General features: G+C 35.6%; 2 protein-coding genes across 2 annotated transcripts; one reads left to right on the plus strand and one right to left on the minus strand.

Annotated features, from left to right (window-relative positions):
* The first annotated feature begins 56 nt into the window (after nt 1-56).
* Nucleotides 57-9,779, plus strand: gba (glucosidase, beta, acid). The gene is made up of 10 exons (XM_051131323.1): nt 57-320; nt 428-616; nt 2,405-2,551; nt 2,638-2,771; nt 4,963-5,135; nt 5,259-5,496; nt 5,586-5,810; nt 8,477-8,640; nt 9,123-9,239; nt 9,319-9,779. The coding sequence occupies exons 1-10, from the start codon at nt 266-268 to the stop codon at nt 9,422-9,424; spliced, it is 1,548 nt and encodes a 515-aa protein (XP_050987280.1). The 5' UTR covers nt 57-265; the 3' UTR covers nt 9,425-9,779.
* Nucleotides 9,780-10,408: 629 nt separating this feature from the next.
* rnf115a (ring finger protein 115a) lies at nt 10,409-24,497 on the minus strand. The gene is made up of 9 exons (XM_051131324.1): nt 24,368-24,497; nt 23,263-23,321; nt 20,405-20,459; nt 20,011-20,279; nt 17,950-18,018; nt 13,990-14,062; nt 13,810-13,903; nt 13,446-13,561; nt 10,409-10,805 (listed from the first exon to the last, which is right to left on the minus strand). The coding sequence occupies exons 1-9, from the start codon at nt 24,443-24,445 to the stop codon at nt 10,686-10,688; spliced, it is 933 nt and encodes a 310-aa protein (XP_050987281.1). The 5' UTR covers nt 24,446-24,497; the 3' UTR covers nt 10,409-10,685.
* Nucleotides 24,498-24,884: the final 387 nt, after the last annotated feature.

Here is a 24,884-nt window from a genome sequence, read left to right on the forward strand (position 1 = left end):
AATTGTTGTTGAATGTCACATGGCGAATGACGTGGTCATGTGATCACAGTCTAACCCGGAACTCAGTCGCATGGTGCATGATTGACTGTTTACATCTCAGAAGCTGTGCTGAAGACGACTATGGTTTTTTTAACAACATTTAGAGGACAGTAATGATATTAATATTTCTGTAGGCGTCGGATAAACGTTATATACACAAGCGTTTCTTGACAGCACGTTTGTTGTTTACACGCAACAAGAATCTCCACTGCATCTCATCGACAAAATGCGAGAAACAGTTATATTCATTCTGCTGACTGGAGTAATAACTATGACAAGAGGTGTGTTTATGAAGTAAACCTTATTAGATAAAAACATACAATATGTTGATATGCTGTTTTATTTGTATCTGTCTGCTTGTTTGTGTTGTCTCGGTTCATATGTCCAGCTGACGACTGTCAAGCGGTGAACTTCGGTCACGGTTCGGTTGTGTGCGTGTGCAATGCGACATTCTGCGACTCGGTGGGGCGGATTGTGTTGCCAGGTCCCGGTCAGTTCTTGTCATATGTCAGCAGTAAAACTGGCAGCAGACTTGTGAGGAGTCAAGGCCAGTTTCAGAAGAACGGCACAGGTGCAGGTGAGTGTCTTGAAAGGGACAATGTGCAACTAATACCATATGTGTCTTAAAGTCTTAAAGAGCTGGTTCACCCCAAAATAAAAATGTCATCATTTACTCACACTCATGAGTCATGTTAATGCAAAATCTTAGAACTTCAGCTTTTCAGCTTTTTCAACACAAATTAAGACATTTTATTACATCCATTAAAAGTCTGCACAACCAAACTTTAATTATGCATCAGAAAGTACTAAAGGAAAGTCCATAACCATATAAATAAATTGAGCTTGAGCTCATATGCTTTCTATACATCAAAAGATTGTGAATAAAAATAACAATTAAGCAGTTAAAACTGTTTTCAACATTGATAATGCAAAGCATTATTTGTAATTAAGCACCAGTAAAAACTGGTAATATTTGAGTACTAAATCTTAGATGATTAGAATGATTTCTGAAGGATCATGTGGCACTGAAGACTGGAGTAAAATTCAGCTTAGCCATACAGGAATAACTTACATTTTAAAATATATTAAATTAGAAAACAGTTATTTTAAATTGTAATATTATTTCACAATATTAATGTTTTTACTTTTTTGATACAGCCTTAGTAAGACTTCTTTCAACAACATTAAAAAGCTTAATTATTACATGAAGCTAATGTACATTATATCCTTTTTATTTAAGCATCGTATCACAATTGTTTGTCATTTAATCCTTTTAGGGAAAGTGGGATGAACCACTGCAGAAGAAGTAGAGAAAGTAGTACACTACCAGTCGACAGTTTTTGAACAGTAAGATTTGTAATATGTTTTAAAGAATTCTCTTCTGCTCACCAAGCCTGCATTTATTTGTTCCAAAGTACAGCCAAAAAAAACATAACATTTTGAAATATTTGTACTATTTAAAATAATTATTTTTTTATTTGAATATATTTTAAAATGTAATTTATTTTTGTGATTTCAAAGCTGAATTTTAAATCATTCTTTTGCTGCTCAAAAACATTTATAATTCATAAATCATTCTGATTTGCTGCTCAAAAAACATTTATTATTATTATTATTATTATGTTGAAAACAGCATAATAGCTGAGTAGAATTTTCTTTGATGATTAGAAAGTTCAGAAGAACAACATTGGTCTGAAATAGAAACCTTTTTTAACATTATAAATGTTACATATGTGTATGTGTGGTAGGTGTATAATATTTGAAAAAAAAAAGCTTGAACAGAAAATCAGCATATTAGAATAATTTCTGGAGGATCATTTGACACTGAAGACTGAAGTATTAATGCTGAAAATTCGGCTTTGAAATCACAGAAATAAATTACGTTTTAAAATGTATTTAAATAGAAAACTGTTATTTTAAATTGTTAAAATATGTAAAAGTGTACTGTTTTGCTGTATTTTGCATCAAATAAATGCAGGCTTGGTGAGCAGAAGAGACTTATTTAAAAAAAAAAAAATCTTACTGTTCAAAACTTTTGACTGGTAATGTATATTAAATTGGAAAACAGTTATTTTACATTGCAATATTGTTTTCACCATATTACTGTTTTTACTTTTTTGATGAAGCTTTACTGAACATGAGACTTATTTCTAAAACATTAAAAAAGCTTAATTATTTCGAATTTTTAACTGCTAATGTTCAGTATATAATTTTTATTTAGGCAACATATCACAATAGTATAATTTTACATTTGGTCATTTTGTCCTATTAAGGAAAAGGAAAATAGTAAGAAAAAAAGGAAAATAAGTATTATATCAATTCAAACCCCCTGAGCCCCTCTCTTTTTTTATCTTCTCAATCTCAGCTCTTAGAATTACTCTGAATCCCAGTCAGAAGTATCAGCGCATTAAAGGATTCGGGGGAGCCATGACAGATGCGGCAGCCATGAATATTCAGTCCCTGTCCTCTGGAGCTCAGGACCAGCTGCTCAGACAGTACTTCTCCCCAGATGGTGAGACGGACAGAGATTTAGAAAGGGAAAGGAAAGTAGCTTTAGCATTCTGAGTTCTGAATAGTCGACATCTCTGTCTGTCACAGGTATAGAGTACCGTTTTGTTAGAGTGCCGATGGCCAGTTGTGATTTCTCAACTCGCCTCTACACATACGCTGACACTCCAGGAGACTACGATCTCAAGAACTTCACACTGGCTGAGGAGGATGTTCACATGAAGGTATCATACACAAACAAAAACACACTATCACAGTTGCAGGTGTACGATATTAAAGGGATATTTAACCCAAAAATAAAAATTCTGTCATTAATTATTCACCCTCATGTCGGTCTGAACTTGTAAGACCTTTGTTCATCTTTGGAACACAAATTAAGATATTTTTGATGAAATCTGAGAGCTTTCTGACCCTGCATAGACAGCAATACAACTGACACATTCAAGGCCCAGAAAGGTAGTAAGGACATTGTTAAAATAGTCCATGTGACATCAGTGGTTCAACCTTAATTTAATGAAGCTCAGTAGGTGGCAGCAAGTCCCTGTCATTAATGAGTTGATTTGTTGAATCATCTATTTAAATGATTCATTCAAAACTGCTGATGAATTCAGAAATAAAGCAAGTGAAGTCTTTATGAATTGTTATTGAATCATTCACTCAACTGATTCTTTCAAAAACAAATTCATTCATTAATGAACATCACTGTGACATGCAGCATTTTTTTTAGCTTTGTTTGGAGCTGTTTTCATTGGCATTTTAAGAGCATTCTAATAGGCTACACCACAGTGAATGCATGGACTCTCAAGATGTAATTAGGGGTTCAGGCGTGCTTTGTAATTTTGTAATTTGTAAAATTACCCTGTTGTAATTGTTAGAGTGGCCAAGGATCAGCAATCTAAACGTAAAACTGATTGTGCAGACCAAACCGTAAGTTGTAGAGACTTGAAAACTTGGAGGGATGGTAGTACTCACACCGCAGACAAGGTCACCAAGGCTCGTCCCAATCGGCCTGACGGGGGGCGCTACAGCGATCAAAAGAACAAAATCGGCCATAACTCCTTAACCGTTTGTCGCAGGCTCAAGTGTGTTATGTCGTTGGAATCATTAGCTCACGCCAGAAAAAAGGCCTCAGATTTTGCACTTTTGAAAAACCTACTTTTGTGAACTAGTCCTAGGTTTTCGGAACCAAACCAGTGCAGGAAGATTCTCTGAAGAGTAAATATCAAGAATTATCAGAAAAAGCTGAACTTTTGACTCTGTCACAAAGGGCCACCAAAACTTTTGAAAGGGTGCAGGGCTGCCTTTACTAAAACGGCTATAACTTTTGAACGGAATGAGATATCTTCGCCAAACTCAAAACACTTATGTAACAGCTGAAACTGAGATCACATAAAAAAAGTCTCAGAGCTTAGCCACTTGGTGGCGCTATAAGAGGGAAAAAAAACCCCCATAAAAACAGCAACTGTTCGCTGTAAAAATTAGTTCATACGCTCTTGATCCAAAATGCCACAAATGGCTATTTAAAAATAAGGACATGTCCTATTAAAATACAGACATTTGCGTATCTCAAAAAACATGAAGTTTAAGCACCTATTAGATAAGGTTAACGGAGGTTGATCAGAACAAAACTCGGCAGACCTGTTTGACTCACGGCCCTAAAAGTCTGTAAGAAATTTGAAAGAAATCGGGGGGCAATATCACATTTTTCAAGGGCGTAAACAATTGTATTTTGTGTGTGTTTTTCAAGACATACACATGATATTCATATCACACGATAGACTTCGATAGAAAGTGTAAAATTCCTACTTTTGCGAACTAGCTCTAGGTTTTTTGCTCAATCTGGGAAAAACCACTGCAGTGCAATTCTCTGGACTCTTCAGGTCAATAACTATCCAAAAATGTTGAAATTTACCCTTTGGAAAACTATAACAGGGTCGTTTAGAAAAGGGGCCTGTCCAAATATACCCAAAAGCCTATAAAGCCTAAATGAAAACTCAAAACTTCACGAAACCTGGTGAGCACATGCAACCGGTGATTCTAACCAAGCATACAAAGTTTTAGGTAGATCGGACCACAGCCACCACTATAACAGGCATAAATTCTAACTTCATATTTTTATGATAAAGTACCTGGATTTGCCAAAATGCTGTTTTTAATCATTGATTTAGGTGGTTACAGGCTTACTAAATAATATGTAATGTCTTTTGCACATGTGATTAAATGCCTTAAGTGCTCAAACCCCAGTAATTGCTGCTTGCAGCTACATTTCTGTTTGTTTTTTGCAAAGTGAGCAGCATACTCAATATCTGCTAACACATTGTTAAAACAACATTTTTGTAGACAATGCATTTTGCACACCCTCAATCACAATGCCCCAGATGTCATATTCTGATTCATGTCATCTTTCTCTCCCAGATTCCCCTGCTGCAGCGGGCACAGGCTCTCTCTGCTAAACCACTCAATCTATTTGCCAGTGCCTGGAGTGCCCCCGCCTGGCTAAAGACCAATGGTGCACTGACTGGGAAAGGCACCCTCAAAGGCAAGCCAGGAGGCAGAGAGCATAAGACCTGGGCTCAGTACTACATCAGGTGCATGAAGAAACCTAAAACTGTATTTAAATACAAATATATAAACTAAACAAACTATAATATTTTTTCATAATGGTAACATTTTCAGCCGTTTTAATAATGACTTTTACCTGCCCTTTTCAGGTTTCTAGAGGAGTATCAGAAATATAATCTTTCTTTCTGGGGCTTGACGTCAGGAAATGAGCCCACTGCAGGCGAAATGACAAATTACAGTTTTCAGGCTTTGGGTTTTACTCCGGAGACACAGCGAGACTGGATTGCCCTGGATCTGGGTCCAGGACTCCATTCCTCATCCTTTTCACAGACCCGCCTTATGATCCTTGATGACAACCGAATTCTGCTTCCACACTGGGCCAAAGTGGTAAGTGAGGAGAGGTGGATGTTCATGAAGATGAAGGTGGTGTTAAAACTCATTCATCTCTGTCTCTCCACCTCTCACCCCTGTTGTAGGTTCTGAGTGACATACAAGCGGCACGTTATGTACACGGGATTGGTTTTCACTGGTATCTGAACAAAATTGCGCCAGCTGACATCACCCTGACAGCCACACACCACCTCTACCCGGAGTACTTCCTGTTTGGAACCGAGGCGTGTGCTGGGTGGGATCCGCTGGATCGCGGGGTGCGTCTGGGCAGCTGGGACAGAGCAGAAGACTATGCACATGACATCATACAGGTACCTGATAAGGAGCCAAACACTATTTGGAATATAAATAGAAATGATTATTTGCTGTATGTAATAACAGTATATGTAAATAACATAATGTTTAAAGAGATTTTAAAGAGAGTTCACCCAAAAATTATGTTGTTTCAAACCCGTAAGACCTTCGTTCATCTGCGGAACACAAATTAAGATATTTTTGATGAAATCTGAGAACCACCACGTTCAAGGCTCAGAAAGGTAGTAACGACATCAGTAAAATAGTCCATGTGACATCAGTGGTTCAACCGTAATTTTTGAACGAAAAAGATGAATGAAGGACTTACGGGTTTGTAATGACATGAGGGTAATTAATGACAGAATTGTCGTTCTTTGGTGAACTGTCCCTTTAAGGGGATAATGTACATCCAGCTGGATATCATCACATAATAAACCTTGACAAGGTGATCTTGTATCACCCTGAAGGGGTTTATTTTGCAATAACACTGAGGTGGATGTACATTATCCCACTTATTACACAGGTACTTCCCACATAAGTAAATATTTGCACCAAAATATTCATTGGAGTTAAAATATTTTATTAGCTTGCTTAAATGCAGTGCTTCCGTAAAGAGAATAGTTGGAAGTGCGTGGCTTTTTGCCAAGACAAATGAACAAGTTCAACCTAGATGAACATTTAAGTGATAAGGTACAGTCCTAACACTTATTACACAGCTTTTCTCCTCATAAATAATTATGGGGACAAGAGATATTGATCTGTAACTCTTTTAAAATCTTACCTTTAGTTTATTATGTTATAATCCATTACAGTGTACTAAATAGTCCTGGCAAAAAGATGAACACAGCAACAGTATTACAGTAATGTTAATACAGAAGTCTTCTGATTTAATTTTCAATACAGTCGATAACTATAACAGAAATGCAGCTGTGTTTATGTGAAACAAGAGAGTAAGTCCATAGCCCGTTTCACACATACAGTCTCCCACATTACTGGTTTAAGGGTTTAGATTCAGTAGGAAATTATACATATTAAATGTACATTAGTGTTTTTATTATTATTTAATGAAGACTTACATGTGGAGTTTATTCATATTTAATGTTATTTATAAATATTTAACATTATTAATTCAGTATTTATTTAATATTTAATTATATATAAGCCTTTTCCCTTCACAAGTCTTGTGTTTCCCCTAGAAAGAATTAGAAATTATATTTTTAGAACATTTTTCAGGCAAAATTTTGTGGGAATGCACTGCCACTAATATACAAAGTGGTTGCAATATAATATATAGAAAACGTTTTATGTGTTAATTAAAAAAAAAAAAAAAAAACATATATTACCAGTTGAAAGTTTTTGAACAGTAAGATTTTTAATGTTTTTTTTTTTTTAAAGAAGTTTCTTCTGCTCACCAAGTCTGCATTTATTTGATCCAAAGTACAGCATAAACAATAATAATGTGAAATATTTTTACTATTTAAAACAACTGCTCACACTGGACAAAACGCTAAAAATTTTCGGGTATTTTGGATATTTTGAAAAACCTACTTTTGTAAATTAGTCCCAGGTTTTTAACCTGTTTAGAATCAAACCAGTGCAGAAAGATTCTCCGGAGAATGAATATCAATAATTGTCAAAAAAAAAGGTTGAACTTTTGACTCCCTGTCGCAAAGTGATGCCAAAACGTTCCAAAGGGGCAGGGCCACTTTTAGTAAAATTCCTATAACTCTTGAATGGAATGAGATATCTTCACCAAACTAGTAACACTTATGTAAGAGCTCAATCACAGGACACAGGACAAAAATCACAAAACTTGGCCACTTGGTGGCGCTATACAAGGGGAAAAAATCTAAAAATGACTATAACTGCGCAACCATTTGTCCTATCAACATGAAAATTTGTGCGCACAAGGAAAAAACATGGCAGATGAAGTGAGAGAAATTAGCATTTTTTAAGGGTGTAAATGATTGTACATCACACTTTTTTTTTTTTTTTTTGTGCACATACGGACAATATCATACGATAGAACTCTTTCCGGACAACTTTGCTTCTATAACCACTGCTGTCAATCAAATCATTTGTTAAATGACCTGAGATGTAAAAAAAGCCTACTTTTGCGAATTAGTCCTAGGTTTTTCGCTTTATCTGGACAAAAATGCTGTAGTACAATTCTCTGGACTCTCTAGACCAATAATTATCAAAAAATTGAATTATAAAAAAGAAGTGATATAAATTAATACTTTTATCTAGCAAGGATGCTTTAAATTGATCAAAAGTGATAATAAAGACATTTATGTTACACATTTATAGTGAACTTTCTATTCATTAAAGAAACCTAAAAAAATTCTACTCAGCTGTTTTCAACATAATAACAAATGTTTTTTATTTATTTATTTATTTATTTATTTTTTCAAAAAATTCAAGCAAATCTGAATATTAGAATGATTTCTGAAGAATAGTGTGACTGGAGTAATGATGCTAAAAATTCAGCGTTGAAATCACAAGAATAGCATAAATATATTTCAAAATGTTTTATATAGTGAAAATATTTCAAAATTTGACTCTTTTTGCCGACTTTCGATCAAATAAATCCAGGCTTGGTGAGCAGAAGAGACTTATTTTAAAACACTTTTGACTGATACTGTAATGTACCTTCATTTTCTGCAACTTTCTCTTTATTTAGGACCTGAATAACTATGTGACAGGCTGGACAGACTGGAACTTGGCCCTTAATCAGGACGGAGGGCCAAACTGGGTTAAGAACTTTGTGGACAGCACCATTATTGTGGACTCAAGTAAAGACATCTTCTACAAGCAGCCCACCTTCTACAGCATGGCCCACTTCAGGTAAGACACATTCAAGGTTCAAGGCACCATTAACAGTGACAGGATTGAGCTCTAAATGCATAAATTTTGCTATTAAATATCCACCTTTTTCTACCCATAAATTTTATGGGTCTGGCTTCCGGTCTCATCTATGTCCAGCTATTTTTAGCTGTACAAAACAGCTTGTTTTACAGCTTAATATTACATTTTGATATATCCTACTGTAATCTTTTATCATATTATCTTAATTATGAACACTGTTTGTAGTGCAGACACTCTTTACTGCACGTTGTTGTTCTTCTTATTTCCCTATAGCAGATAATGAACCAGAAGTCTCACCCATAGGCTTACATACTGTATGTGTTTATCACTAAACACCTATCACTGTAATTTAATTGTAAGCAAGTATGCACTTGGCTTTTTTCCATCATACTTGTGTTCCTGGGTCAACTGTATCATAGCTTCCACCTGAGAAACTTTTTTTGTACCTTTAAAACTGATAGCAAGTTCCTGTGGGAGGAGTCACAGAGAGTGGGCGTGTCCTTCAGTCAGCACACCAGCCTGGAAGTTTCTGCCTATATCAGATCCGATGCCTCAGCCGTGTTAATCATTCTAAACAGGTGAAAGAATGTTATCATTTATGCTCAGATGGTGTTGCTACATAAGTTCAGGTGTATATAACATGTTACGAAATTGCAGGTCTGATGAAGAGGTGCAGTTTGAAGTTTGGGATCAAACGCTGGGCTTCTTGCCAGGAAGTGCTCCACCTCACTCCATCCTCACGCTACTGTGGAGCAGACGCTGAACGGCTGTACCAAACACCGGATGACAACAAGCCACACATGCACCTTAATGACTAACTCAAATCATTTCAGTCAAGCTTGAGCCAGTAACATTTCAAATGACTGCAGCAACCACGATTACAAAGACATCTTTTCACTCGACTCGAGAGTGGGTTATAATCTAAGCCTTAAGGCAAGCTGTTTTGATTCTCACTAGGATTTAAAAGTCAAAAAATGATTTATGGAACAATTATCAGTTTTAAAGGCAATAAAAACCACAGTCGTGTTTTAACAAGTAAAGCTAACATTCCTGGAAAAACTTGATGCATTAAATTCCTCGCACTGAACACTCTAAGAATTAAAAGGACACAATAAATGCAACTTTTCACAGACGTCTCTTCTGAGAATGCATGTTTATGTCAACAAAACTCAATTGGAAGGTCTGAATGCATTTGTTGTTCGGCCGTATCATAAGATCGACATGTTTCCTGGTTTTTATTCAGTTTTATTATTAATACATCATGGTCATACACATCATATAATATATATTTATATACTTTAATATTTAGCAATTCATCGTCATTTTCATCAATGTTTTTTTTTTGCCTTCCTTAAATGAGTTTTCCAACTAAAATTATTTACATTAGAAGAAACTGTAATAGAAATGAGAGTGAAAAGAACGAAATCAAATTAAACGATGACATTGATGGGTTTGTGATATATATACACACCAGAGTTGGAATCAAAAAAGGAGAGAGAGACAAAACTTCATGATCTCCTGGACAAAAGGGATGTGAGAACAACAAAAGGCCTGGGAGAGTAAAGCAACGTTCATAAACCGCAAAGACACGGTACCCCATCCCTATGACAATTCACATTGAACGACAAAAGGCGCTATCCGGGGAGTACAGCTCGTCTCTGGGAAACTGAATGCTGTACCATCTAAATGTGGGTTGGGAGTTGTGCTGCTATAGCAACAATATGTGCCCGACCCTACTCACCCTCTGTTTGTTGTTTGTTCACTCGGGTTGAAATAAGGGAAAGGTAAACTATGCGAAATTCTGTGTGGAACGGATCTGAGAGACACAGAAACATTAGGATAGACAACTGAGAAGAACTGTGTTAGAGAACACAAGTAAACAAACCGTAGTAAAAATACACCAGCGTAGTGGGATGAACACAAACAGACAAAAAAAAAAAAAAAAAAAAAAAAAAGGAAAGAGACAAACAAGCTTGGGTTAAGACAGAGCTCGGATGAGACGGGCGGACGTGCGTGCGTGTGTTTCAGAAGGACCATCTCTCCGGTGTGCGAGGATCAGTGTTTAGGGAGGAAGGCTCTGCTGAGGACTGAGTGCTGCTGTCATCCCCATTCAGGCTCTTCCTGCAAACAGGACACGTGTCGTGCTTCAGGGAGGAAGAAGAGAGAAAGGTATGTCAGTGACGATTCGTGACCTTGAAAATGTGGTGTGTTGAAAATTTATTCGCTCTTGTCGTTCCAAACCCGTAAAATTTTCGTTCATCTTCGGAACACAAATAAAGATATTTTTGATGAAATATGAACGTTTTCTGATCCTGCATTGACAGCACTGACATGTTCAAGGCCCGGAAAGCTAGTAAGGACATTGTTATAGTCCATGTGACATCAGGGGTTCAACCTTAATTTTATAAATTTGGAATCAAATCAGTATCAATAATGACTTAATTTAACACTTTCTTCTCTTCTGTGTCAGTCTTTGACATGCGTTCGTCTATGCAGGGTCAGAAAGCTTTCGGATTTCATCAAAAATATCTTCATTTTTGCTCTGAATATGAACGGTCTTACTGGTTTGTAATTAATGACAGATTTTTCATTTTTGGGTGAGCTAATGTTAGGTTCCACTAAAACTGAACCTAATACGTGACTAAAAATTGAGCATGACTGGATCTAATAAGCACTAAAATACAACATTTCCAGTTCTGAACAAAATGTGTTTACTGTCTGCTGTCTTGGTATCAGTAAACTCATAACAGTAAACTCTGGGATTCTATTATCCACTAAGGAAACATATAGTACATTTATGGCCAAAACTATCTGGAGCTTATCTGGAACACACCTACACCATCAGTAAATATTTTCCAGATAATATTTACTTCATTGCCTTCGGTTTTAGAACAATAATAAAAAACGCTGTCTTTTTTAATATCACATTAATATATACTACTAGTCAAAAGTTTTTGAACAGTAAGATTTTTGTATTTTAAAGAAGTCTGCTCACCAAGCCTGCATTTATTTGATCCGAAGTACAGCAAAAACAGTAAAATTCTAAAATATTTTTACTATTTAAAATAACTGTTTTCTATATGAATATATTTTAAAATGTAATTTATTCCTGTGATTTCACAGCTAAATTTTCAGCATCATTACTCCAGTCTTCAGTGTCACATGATCCTTCAGAAATCATTCTAATATGCTGATTTGCTGTTCAAGAAACATTTATTAATGTTAGCATTATCAATATTTAAAACAGGTGAGTACATATTTTTCAGGATTCTTTAATGAATAGAAAGATCCAAAGATCAGCATTTATCTGAAACAATAAGTTTTTGTAACATTATACACTATATCATTCAAAAGTTTGGAGTCAGTATATTTATTTGTTTAATTATATATATATATATATATATATATATATATAGGAAAGAAATTATAGAAATTTTATTTAGCTAGGACACTTTAAATTGATCTAAAGTGATGATAAAGTCATTTATAATGTTACAAAAGATTTCTATTTCAGATAAATGCTGTTTTTCTGAACTTTCTATTCATCAAATAAACCTGAAAAAAAATATACTCAGCTGTTTTCAACATCATAATAATAATTAATAATATATTTTTCTGATCAGCAGAAATGATAGTTAGAATGATTTCTGAAGAATCATGTGACTGAAGTAATGATGCTAAAAATTCAGCTTTGAAATAACAGGAAAAAATTACATTTTAAAATATATTCAAAAATAATAATAGAAAATTTTACTGTTTTATATTACAGCTTAATTTAAGTTTACTGTTGTACTCCGGACTAAAAATTAAAAATCTTACTGTCCAAAACCAAAAACTACCAAAAACTTCTTACTGGTAGTGTAGCGTGTATGTATATTTTTTTACAATTAAAAAGTAAGTACTATTCTTTTGAACTTTATATTCATCAAAGAATTCTGAAAAATGTATCACAGTTTCCACAAAATATTAATCAGCACAACTGTTTCCAATGCTGATAATAAATTAGAATATCAGAAAGATTTCTGAAGGATCATGTAACACTGAAGACTGGAGTAATGATGCTGAAAATTCAGCTTTGTAATCACAACAACAACAACAACAACAAAAAAAAAAATAAATAAATAAAAACAAAATGTATTAATTTAAAACAGATAACTTAAATTGAAATATTATTTCATAATATGGCTGTTTTAGTGTATTTTTGATCATGCAGCATTGGTCAGAGTTCTTTATAAAAAACAAAAAAAAAAAACCTTTCAACAGTAGTCAACATTGTATAAACCTGGAGAATACTCAAATGCCTATAAGGAAGACTATCAAGCGTATCATCCTTTTTGGCATTCGTGGCATTCAGAATGAAAATAAACAACCCTGGTCTAGCCAAACAACTACTTTGGTCACATTTTGTTACTTCCATCCGTGTCATTTCATAATTTTAACGTCTTCGCTACAATGCAAATCACACGGATACACGGAGTCAATAAAATATGTTTGAAAAGACTGTTTGCACTAAAAATGTTCCAGATGTATTAATATTTATAATTTTGAACTGCAACATCAATCTTTTAATTATAATTATCAGATGTTTGTAGACAAATAAAATTAAATGCTTTTCCAGAAGGCTCTGTGCATACTAGACATCTATTAATATTTCCATTACCGTTCATAATTTTTTCTTACTTCAATAGCTTCTCATAACTAAATGCGCTCATGACCTTTTTCCTATGTCTTTTCCCTATTCTCTCCCTTTAGTCTGGTTCCTTCCTCCCTATTGTTTCTCTCACCAGTTCAAGCCAGGGCACGATGCAGTCACTATGGAAGATGTGGTTACAGGGCAGCTGCCTGACCGGCTCACCGACCGTGTAGTCTTCCTTACATACAGGGCACTCCATATTGCAGTCTAGGAAAAGCGAAGATAGAGAGACAACGTGCAGGGGGTGAGAATAATGAGATTTCAGTAGACGAGCGTTGCCTTAAATAGGAATTATAATTCATCACCACACAAGACTCATACTGGTAGGTCAATGACCCCCACTGAGTCCAAGAGCCTTAAATCATCACTAAAATGACACACTGTGCCTCTGCCAGACCAGAAGAGACAAACAACAAGAGGTTCAAAGAAAAAGAGAAGAGAGAGGACAGACTAACCAGTGTGTTCCTGAGTGATGATAACAGTGGGGAGGGAGGAAATTTTCTCTTTCTCAGCAGGAGGAGGACCCGTGTTCTCAAACTGACCCAATAACTGTGTGAGAGGAAAAACACATGATCAGCTTGTTTGCACAGAGCCACGGATCAGGTACCGTGCACGCACAACCCCTGCTCAGCTACCTGTGTGATGACTGCATCCAGACCCCCCTGTCCCCAGGCGTAGTCCCCAGGGTTTGAGTGCAGCATGCCCGTCCTAACACACACAGACACACAAACACCAAAATGACCAGCTCTTGTGATTTATAACTCATAACTTAAATGACTACTTAGATAAAATGAATCAAACTGATAAATTAGTGCTGTCACAATTAGAGCGTTAATACAGGTGAGTAGTTCACTTCCAGAACAACAATTGTCATCCAACATGTTCATGCCTTTCTTTCATCAGTCTTAAAGAAATTATGTTTTTGATGAAAACATTTCAGGAATTATCTCCATTTGGTGGACGTCAACGGTGCTCATCTGAATGTCCAAAATGCAGTTTAAATGCAGCTTCAAAGATCTCTAAATGATCCCAGTCGAGGAATAAGGGTCTCATCTAGCGAAACGATCAGCCATTGTCTACAAAAAATATACATTTATATTAGGGATGCACGATATTATCGGACTGATATCGGAATCGGCCGATAATGACTTCAAATGTAAATATCGGCATCGGCCCGATATGAAACATTATGCCGATATGTTTTGCCGATAAGATGAATATGTTAACTCACATGTGCTAAGGGTGTGCTAGGGATTAGATCATGTCAGCAGTGTGGCTCATTCTTGAAGCAAAGTTTTGACTGAATGAGGAGTAGATTCACTGTTTTGGATCGCTGCATTTAAACTGAGAATACACATATAGAATGATGCATAGCAATAGCACGTGCAGTGGCAGCAGCGGCTATAGGAGAAAACGCGCCGTTGTTCCATTTGGGATAATTTACTGTTGCCTGTTTCATATCCAGTCACTAGATCGCTAAATGCACATTTTAAATGGTTTTATGGTGCTCTTTGTTGTATTTTGAAACCCAATGGCTGTGTTTGCACATGACATGATCTGCATTTAAAATAAAAAGTAATTACGGCGCGCGGTCAGTGAATTCTCTTTCTTCGGCGGCGCAACTGCAAAACACACTGTTGCTCATATGAAACATTTTTCGTGAATATGACACAAGTGAGGTACAAAGCATTCTTTATAAGTTAAATAATTGGTTAGCAGGCAAATGTTAGTAGCGACCATACTTTTGGATTCATGCCGTTCGAGCCAATACATTTAAAGCCATAAGCGGCTGTGTGTCCTGTTTTCCCGGTTGGTCACGAATTGCCACAAACTTAATAATATTTATAGTTTCTTTTCACAAATCATCACCGTCTCACCCTTTAATTTCGCAGGTTTGTTTTCTTGTCATTTACTTTTAATCCATGTTGTCGGATCATTTATGCGGGTAAACTGCGTGTGGGAAATAAAAGATTTCGTGGCAATAAATTAAGAATTCGTTAATACGACTTTTTAATTCGTTCCCTTATTTTACAAATTAATAAATTAATAAAACGTAGGAACGAATTAACAAGTTGTAGGAAATAATTATGTTCGTGTCCTGCAGCCCTGTCAGAGCGAAGTGCACCATATAAAATAATTAGAAATTATAATTAAACATGACTTAGTGACTACATTTCTATTACTTTCTTTCCATGTTGAATGCCTTTGTATTGCAGGGCTCTAGACTGATCAAAACTGTCACATTTTTTTTTTTTTTTTTTTTTTAAATGTGCAAGTTAAAATTTGACATGGTCGCACTGCTCCATACAGCGCGGGTTACAGAGTTACAAAGCCGTGGCATATTCAGGATTTCACTGATCACGCGAAGAGTAGTTTTCGTTGTGAGCGCTTCGGGTGTAGAGCCTGGTTTGTATTTGTAGTGTCAGCACGAGCCAGGCGGTGACGGCAAAAAGGACGCGACTATTCTGGAAAGATTGCGGACGGAGGATTTGGTTTTCGAGTAGGGTAAAAGACCGCTTGTTAAACCAGAGAAGGTAAACATGTTGGTATTCTTGTGCAAAAAAAGTGTACTGTTTTGCCAGTTGGTCACGAATTGCGACATAACTTAATATTTTTATTTTCCCAAATCCTCACCGTCTCACCCTTTAATTTCTTAGGTTTATTTTCTTGTCATTCACTTTTAATCCATGTTTTCGTATCTCTTACTGTGATAAATTGCGGGTGGGAAATAAAATATTTTGTGGGAATAAATTAACAATTCGTTAATACTACATATTAATTCGTTCCCTCATTTTACAAATTAATAAATTAATAAATCATAGGAACGAATTAAGAAATTGTAGCAATGAATTATGTCCTGTTCATGTCCCGCAAAGCACCCTCACAGTCACCCAGTTTAGTTCTACTTTTCTGTTTTCGTTTTGAAATGTTGTATTCAGATTGCAAAATCGAAAGTGAAAGCATCCGAAGTTCGGCTTATAACATAGCAAAAGTGAACTTAATTTACAAAATTCAGATCATAAATAATGCTAGTCTACTGAGGAAAAAGAAGGGATTGAATGTAAACCACTCATTACTATTTATTTAATCCTAACAAATAAGTTATTGTTAAAAACTAACTTTCCAAATAAAATGATATATATCGGTATGGGTATCGGCCAAAATGAGATGAAAAAATATCGGCATATCGGATATCGGCAAAAATCCAATATCGTGCATCTCTAATTTATATACTTTATAACCTCAAATGCTTGTCTTCTGTTTCTCTGCATTGCGCATGCGTAGTATTTGTAATCTGGGTCAATACAGTTAGGGTATGTTGAAAAACTTATGGGTAAGTCAACATTAAAATCGTCCTACATTGCTGCAGAGGTACGACCCAGTGTTTACAAAGTGAACATGCAAAGAAAGTCAAACGCCCTTCACAAAAAAAGGTAAAACAGCGATGTAGGATGACTGTGAAGTTGGCGGAGACAATGAGATTTTCAATGAGAGTTTTTCGACCTACCCTAAGTGTATTGACCCGGATAACACAGAGTTCAAATGTGCGTCGCAGAGTATAGACAAGACGAGTGTTTGAGGTTAAAAAGTACATAAATTGTACTTTTTTTTTTAAAAATAACCAATCGTTTCGCTAGATAAGACCCTTCTTTCTCAGCTGCATTTTGAAGCTGCACTGAAACTGTATTTTGGAAGTTTAAACTCACAGGCACCGTTGAAGTCCACTATATGGAGAAAAATTCTGGAATGTTTTCCTCAAGAATCAATTTCTTTACGACTGAAGAAAGAAAGACACGAACATCTTGGATATCAAGGTGGTGAGTAAATTATCTGTATATTTTTGTTCTTGAAGTGAACTTCTCTTTTAAGTTCACTTAAATTAAAAGTTGTAATATTTTAAAAATCTAATAATTGTTAAAATTGTTAGCTCTCAATTATACTGTAATGTTGAATGGCTATAGTCAATGGTCAATTTCCTAGAGACATCAGTAATATTGGTATCTGTGATAGATGCCTTAAAAATTACAAATGAAGTTCATTTGCAAAATTCGATAACACATTCCAAGTAATATCAATCAAACTGCAGTTAGAGGTTGTTTTGATGAAGTAATAATAACTTAAATACAGGTAATTTACTAAATTAAAGTTCATTGACAGTATGTTTTTTTTTTTACATAGTAAAAGTTTGTTTATAGCAAAAGCAGATAACTCCAAGACTCATTTTTTGGCAAAATCAGATAGATCCACATTTCATGTTTTAGAGTTTAAAACTTCCTTGCACTGAAGATGATATCACAGGTTCAAGTTCAACCAAATTATCCGTCCTTGATCACTTTTAGAACTCCTCTCAACTAGCATGTTTTTTCAAAGTGAAAATAGCCTTGTCACCTGATCTGAATACAGCGCACTGATTCACTAAATTTGACTTATCGTCTTCTGTTCACAAACAAGAAGGGCGCCTGTCGGGCTTCTGCAGTAAAATGTGAACTTGTGATCCCTTGGAAGTGGACAACATTACATCTATTAAACATATAAATACTGTCTGCCCAAATTACATAATTGCAAAATACTGTGAGTGAAAATGGTTTCTTTACCATGACAGTGGAGGGGAGCCTGGTACTCCTGAATTGGCAAAAAGGCCTGCGAGAAACTGCTGTACTATTCTAGAAGGAGAAAGGAGACATTAGACATTAGTGAGGAACTGATATTGGTGTGGGGGAATTCTGCCAACTTCCTTAATTTTTTTTTAATGACATTTCATGAACTGTTTTAATCAGTCATCTGACCCATATGAAGTATATGTAAATACTGCCAGTAACTTCAAGACTGCAGATTTTGTTTTTTCATGGAACAAAACTGTTGTACACGTTGTACTTGTTAAAAACAACAGTCTTACTTATGTTATAAAACTGGAAAAAGAATCATTTATTATGCCTATTAATGCCTATATTCAGTTTGTCAAGTTTACGTCATTGGTTTTGAAGAAAGCTAAACGTCCTGTCATTTAGAAATACACAATACCAAATGGCCTATTCACACCAACTATAAATTTTAAAGGGATAGTTCACCCAAAAATTAAAATTTTGTTATTAATTACTCACATTAATGTTGTTTCAAACCTGTAAAACCTTCATTCATCTTCAGAACACAAACTATTTTGGATGAAATCTGAAAGCTTTCTGACCCTGCATAGACAGCAACGCAACTTACATGTTCAAGACCCAGAAAGGTAGTAAGCACATTGTTAAAATAGTCCTTGTGACATAAGTGGTTCAACCGTAATGATATGAAGCTACGAGAACTTTATTCAACAATTTCTTCTCTTCCCGTGTGTCTTCGATTCATAAGAGTACCACGATGTTTTGACGTAAAACCCAGAAATAGTTGAATAAAGTCAATATTTTGGTTTCTTTGCACATAAAACGTATTTTTGTAGCTTCATAAAATTACAGTTGAAGCACTGATGTCACATGGACTATTTTAACAATGTCCTTACTGCCTTTCTGGGCCTTGAACGTGTCAGTTGCATTTCTGTGTATGCAGTAAGGCTGGGCAATATATATAAAAATTTGATATCTCGATACTGTCAAAATTTTTACGATATTCGATATATATCTTGATATGTTTGCATTTGCTTTTAAATAATAAAAAAAACATGATTTTCTTTTGCCCCCATTAAAAACAAACAAACAACAAAAACAATTTACATAAAACAGCTATTGTTACAAAGTAAAAACAAAATGTTTAGTGCAATAACATTTATAAATTAATACCAAAGATTTATGCACTCTGTCTATACTATGAAAACTGGTAAAACTTCCTAATAGTAATTCCAATTAGCCTATGTTTCTCTATTCAAACAACAGCAGTTGAGTAATGTTAGCCTAAGTGCATTTATTCAGTGATCACAGCCGCAAACAATACTGTCGAGGTCTAATAACAGTACACAGACTGGTTGAGTGACGCTTTCATTTTGATCACTAAACTCCAGCTTAATTGTTTGTCGGTGCTTTCAGATCATCGTCGGTGCTTCCGCAATGAAGAGCGAGCTTGTGTGCGTGGTTGCCAGATTGCTTAAAATAAGCCAAACCCTGGGCATAAAATGTATCCTTGTAACAGCGAATCTCTGATTCAGGAATTTGAATGCTTGATATCTGGCAACCGCACTCATGAAAGCTCACGTAGTAGAGGCATGTAGAGCAACTCACCTCACGTCTCTTGGGCGGTAATACGTAAGGGGAAGTAATATTGGACATTCGGTGCTTTCTTTTGGGAAAGTATGCTTGAATTTGAAATATTCGCTATTCACGATATTTTCAAATTTTATATCGTCGTCAAAATTATTGCAATATTATTGCTAATATTCAATATATCACCCAGCCCTAGTATGCAGGGTCAGAAGGTCCTCAGATTTCATCAAAATTTGTGTTCTGAAGATGAACAAAGGTCTTACGGGTTTGGAACGGCATGAGACAGAATTTTCATTGTTTAGTTAAATTTCAGAGATTCAGTTAAATAAAAAAAAAAAATAATAAAAAAAACAATCTATGAGATGAAAGGGCAACCTTAGATAAAAACGAAAAAAGAATAAGAACAAATCCACTGATTTGGATAACCGAACACGACCAAGTGCAAAGCAGAGGTATTTAACTTACCCCTCAACAGCGGGAGAGCGATCCGGTCGACTGCTTCCTCTGGATCGGTACCTCCTCGGAGTGTGCAGACGTGGAGGACGACCAGGACCCCAGTGCTCTCCTCCGCCGAGAGGGCCACCCAGGGACCCACCAAGCCCTCCTGGGACAGAACCGCCAAACGGCCCTGTTCCGAGACTCCCAGACCCACTGCCCCCTCCAGGGACCCGCTCCGAGTCAGGACTGTCGAGATCCAAACTGAACGGCCTCTCCACAAACAACAGCTGCCATAGCTACAGAACAAAAGAAATAGTTATGAATAAGTAGAACAAATGAACCTCATTCAAAAAGTCCTTAACAGCTACACAATCTGAGTCTCAGACAGGAAAGATGTTGTGGAAGGAAGGGGTCAACATACCTCGGCAAACTGTGAAGCTGTGTCATCAAGGCTATTTGAACTACTGTCCAGAAGACTAAGGATGAAACAATCACATTCATGTCAGATCTGGCTACATATTGCTGTTTCATGGAACTTGGCAACACACACTGCAGTACAGCTGACTGTCACAGGCGAAGGAGTCATCGATCTAAACCAGTGCTTCTCAATCCAGAACTGCACAATTTGAATGTCTCACTCATTCGAAGGTTAAGACAGCTGCCTCGCTGCCCATGGTGCCCAGACAATAATTTCACAGAAGCATTTTAGTATGAAGGCACCTCCTAAAAAAAACTGGTTACGTTTTCATTTGAGCTTTAGTCATAACCAAGCAAATATTTAATGACTGCATTGTTTATTGTTCATTAGGAATGGAGACACGTGTTAAAAGAATTAAAAAAATGTGAGCACTTGTGAAATTATTTAATTAGCTTTATTAATCTATCAGATACCATATTCAACAGCTGAGGTGGATTGTGGGATACCATAGCCATCTACAATTGCCTTCAAAAGATGGCCAGCACTTCCCTAAGACATAGCATGCTAAAATGAGTACGTAAACAAGACACAAACGACTGACTGCATCAGCTGAGACTGCATTAAACTGGTGGACACTTTGCTATCCCACAATGCCAAAGCAGAAAGAGTCATCAGATTTGAAAAGTTGAGAGAGCTGTAAGTTGAGCAACTCTTTTCTGGTGTAAGTAGGTCAATGACAAATAAAAGTGTCCAACATAAAGAAATAAAAAAATCTATATTTTATAAATCTAATTTATAACACATTTATAACACAGTTCTTAACAGTGAACTTATTCATTATAGCTTACGGTTCTGAAAAAAAAGTATACAATTTTCAAGAAAAGTGATGTTGAAAAGAATGTTGTAACCATCTAGAGAAAGACAATAACTTAAACTTAATAATTAAGTAAGTAATACACTACCAGTCAAAAGTTTTTGAACAGTAAGATGTTAATGGTTTTTAAAGAAGTCTCTTTGGCTCAGGTAAATGCAGGCTTGGTGAGCAGAAGTACAGCAAAAACAGTAAAATTCTGAAATAATTTTACTATTTAAAATTATTTTTTTTAATGTCATTTATCCCTGAGATCAAAGCTAAATTTTCAGCATCATTACTTCAGTGTCACATGATCCTTCAGAAATCACTCTAATATGCTGATTTGCGGTTCAAATTATTATTATTATTATTATTAGCATATAATCATATTACTATTATTAGCAATATTTAAGGATTCTTTGATAAATAGAAAGATCCAAAGGTCAGCATTTACCTGAAAAAAAAAGCTACACTATACAATTCAAAAAAAAAAAAAAAAAAAAAGCTTCAGTAAGAAGTCAGTATAATTGTGTTTTTGTTGTTGTTGTTTTTTTGTGAAAAATTATAGAAATTAGTACTGTTATTTAGCAAGGATGCTTTAAATTGATCAAAAGTGATAATAAAGACATTTATAATGTTGCAAAAGATTTCTATTTCAGATAAATGCTGTTCTTCTGAACTTTCTATTCATCAAAAAAACTGAAAAAAAAGATACTCCACTGTTTTCAACAAAATTATAATAAATGTTCTTGAGCATCAAATCAGAATATTAGAATGTTTTCTGTAACGCTGCTAAAAATTCAGTTTTTAAATCACAGGAAAAATATATATTTTAAAATATATTCAAATAAAAAAAAACAGTTACTTTTTAAATAGCAAAAATATTTCAAAATTGTACTGTTTTTGCTGTCAAATAAATGCAAGCTTGGTGAACAAAAGAGACTTCTTTAAAAAAAACAACAACATTTGACTGGTAGTGTACTTTTTAAAGCAAATATTATGAATTATTAATTCAGAAACAATATTATATATTACATAACCTTTTTTGAGGGTTGGACCACAGTAACTTCACCATATCATCATGTCATAAAATGATTGTATATTTTGTTATTATATATATATATATATATATATATATATATATATATATATATAGTAGTTTATCTATTTATTATTTTTTATTTTAACAAAACTTCACCACTGCTTATTTTTTCCCAGGAAACAATAATAAAAGATTATGCCAAGCTATTAAATCAGTGTTTCAAATCATTATATGTATAGAATGCATTATTATGCACTTCAAATAAATAAACAGATCCATTAATTTCACAAATCATAATGTCACTGACAAGTTATTTGACATGACTAGTCCAATATCACTCACGTAAATTATTTTCAAGGTTACCGCTAGTATATCTTAAGCAAAAGAATATTCAATAGTCAAAGACAACAGCAACATAGGAGATGTTGTCGAGCAAGTCGAGCAAAGTATTCACAGCATTCAAAAGCACTTCAATCAACGGTCAAGAGATTCTTCATGTACAGTACTTTCACAGTGTGCACTGAATATAATGATTTCAAACGCAGCGCAGGTCTACTAAGAAACTAATAGTGTAAATAAAAAGAGGAGACATCCACAATGTGCAGTACGCTGGAAATCTAAGACCAGGATTGAGAAGCACACATCTAAACCCTTTCCCCAATATGACAAACTTCAGTCGAACCCTTCATACTCCTCTGGCAGAATGGAGCCACAAACCATGAATGATCTACAACATCTGCTTGATATATCAATACTAATACTAAAAAAAAACCCATCATAGCTCTGTGTTCACATCTTTTACTTCTCATGCCCGTTTGGTGGTGCTACGAATCCAGGTGACACAATCGACTTATTTACATACTCCAGAAGGCACTAAAAGAGCTACCATGGTAATCTAGCAGTGCAGGAGTTGCAACATGCCACTGGTAGCAATGAATGAGGAAGTGCAGCCATTGAAAAGCTTACCTGGAGTCTTCTGTAACCTCCTCGATGAAGCCCGAGTCACATCTGGGACAGATATACTCCTGAACGAATGCAAAATCACAATTAGAATACAATGCTGGAACACACTGTTGACAAAAACACTGTAAATAAACAATTTAGCTGTGGTTTCCTGAGGATACATACATTTGCATAGCACTACAACACGCATTCATTTGAATTTTAAAACAAATAGTCCTGTATGAGCAGAGACACTCCCTGTAATGTGTCACAACAATTGCTGGCCAATTCAAGAGGCTGCTTCCCTATTTTATTCTCTCTTTATTCTCTGATTGAACAGGTCAAGATAGGTCATCCTGTGGGTCTCCAAAAAAAGTAGGACAATGGTTGCTTATCTTGACATGCGACACAACTGTTCTGTTCTGCCTCATTCACACTATATACACTAAGTTATGATTCATCTTCTGAGCACAGTAAGAGGTTTACTAAGTTAAATAGGTAGTAAACAAGGGATTACACACAACTCATCTACACTGAGACAGCTCATGATGGATTGACTTACTGACACACTGACCAACAAGAGCTTCAATTAAACAGTCATTGACAGATTTAGATGCACGTCAAACGTTACGTTACAAATAAGTAAAACAGAAACAGAATTTGATGATATTCCGGTTTCGCTTTTGAACAGAGTTCGGGATTTATTACATTTAAAGACGTTTTTGAACATCTATAAACGGTAAGAGTTAGAACTGAATGCTTATTAAAACCTAACATGTCTTAAAATGTGTAAAAGTCATTATTTGTACAGAAAGACAGTACGAAAACATAACAAAAACACAAGATTTGGTTGTAGCATCTGTGCTAAAGACAAAACACGTCTCTTTTCTCTGTTTTCACCTGCACTGGCACCAGTCTTAGGTTTGGAAATACCGGTCAACGATAAATACGTTTGTTTTTAGTGTGTATATACAAACAACAAGGCACGACAGGCCTTTCGCCCACATCAGGTTGATACACAGCTACCATGCTAACTTTAGCACAACAGCGAAACCTGCGAGAACGACAGCGGGAGTACAGAAACCGATTATGATGAACCGGGTGTGTGTTACCAGCAACGCGGACTCACCGGCAGTTTGGGGCTCACTTCACCCTTACAACAGTGACAGAAGAAGCGATGCGGAGGGACCGCCGCAGCCTCCGCCATGTTTTCCGTGAGACTGTCTGTGTCCCAAACAGCAGCAGCGCTGGCCGTCGGTCCGCCCACTGCAGAGGGAGGCGCTCTGACATGAGCGTTCGGAAGTCCGATTCACTGTAGCGAGTCGACTCACTCGGACGGTTAAATGAACTGGTTCAGAGTCAACTTTATTTGTTACACATCCTTACAGCTTCAATGTACAAGCCTCAGACTGTAAATAGAACAATTAAAATAAAGGGAGTTATTAATTTACAATAATGAATATTATATAATTAAATTAAAATACCACTTGTAGCTCAAAGGTGTTCCTCTTTCTCCTTTTCCATTGATAAACTCTGTTTTCTTTAACATTGCAGTACAGTATTATGCTTATGTTTCCATTATGTCATTCATCTAATTGTTTTACTTTAGTCGAGTGATTCACATTCGGCTCCTCTGAATCATTAAA

The sequence above is a fragment of the Labeo rohita genome, chromosome 16 (assembly GCF_022985175.1).
Source record: "Labeo rohita strain BAU-BD-2019 chromosome 16, IGBB_LRoh.1.0, whole genome shotgun sequence".
Classification (NCBI taxonomy): Eukaryota; Metazoa; Chordata; class Actinopteri; order Cypriniformes; family Cyprinidae; genus Labeo; species Labeo rohita.

Bases quoted from the DNA above. Each gene is read 5' to 3' on its own strand.
- gba (XM_051131323.1), top strand. From the start codon at position 266: ATGCGAGAAACAGTTATATTCATTCTGCTGACTGGAGTAATAACTATG. The intron at 617-2,404 runs GTGAGTGTCTTG...TCTCAATCTCAG, and splicing joins GAAGAACGGCACAGGTGCAG to CTCTTAGAATTACTCTGAAT. The intron at 9,240-9,318 runs GTGAAAGAATGT...ACGAAATTGCAG, and splicing joins GTGTTAATCATTCTAAACAG to GTCTGATGAAGAGGTGCAGT.
- rnf115a (XM_051131324.1), bottom strand. From the start codon at position 24,445: ATGGCGGAGGCTGCGGCGGTCCCTCCGCATCGCTTCTTCTGTCACTGT. The intron at 23,322-24,367 runs GTGAGTCCGCGT...GCATTCGTTCAG, and splicing joins AAGTGAGCCCCAAACTGCCG to GAGTATATCTGTCCCAGATG. The intron at 20,460-23,262 runs GTAAGCTTTTCA...TTTCATCCTTAG, and splicing joins GAGGTTACAGAAGACTCCAG to TCTTCTGGACAGTAGTTCAA.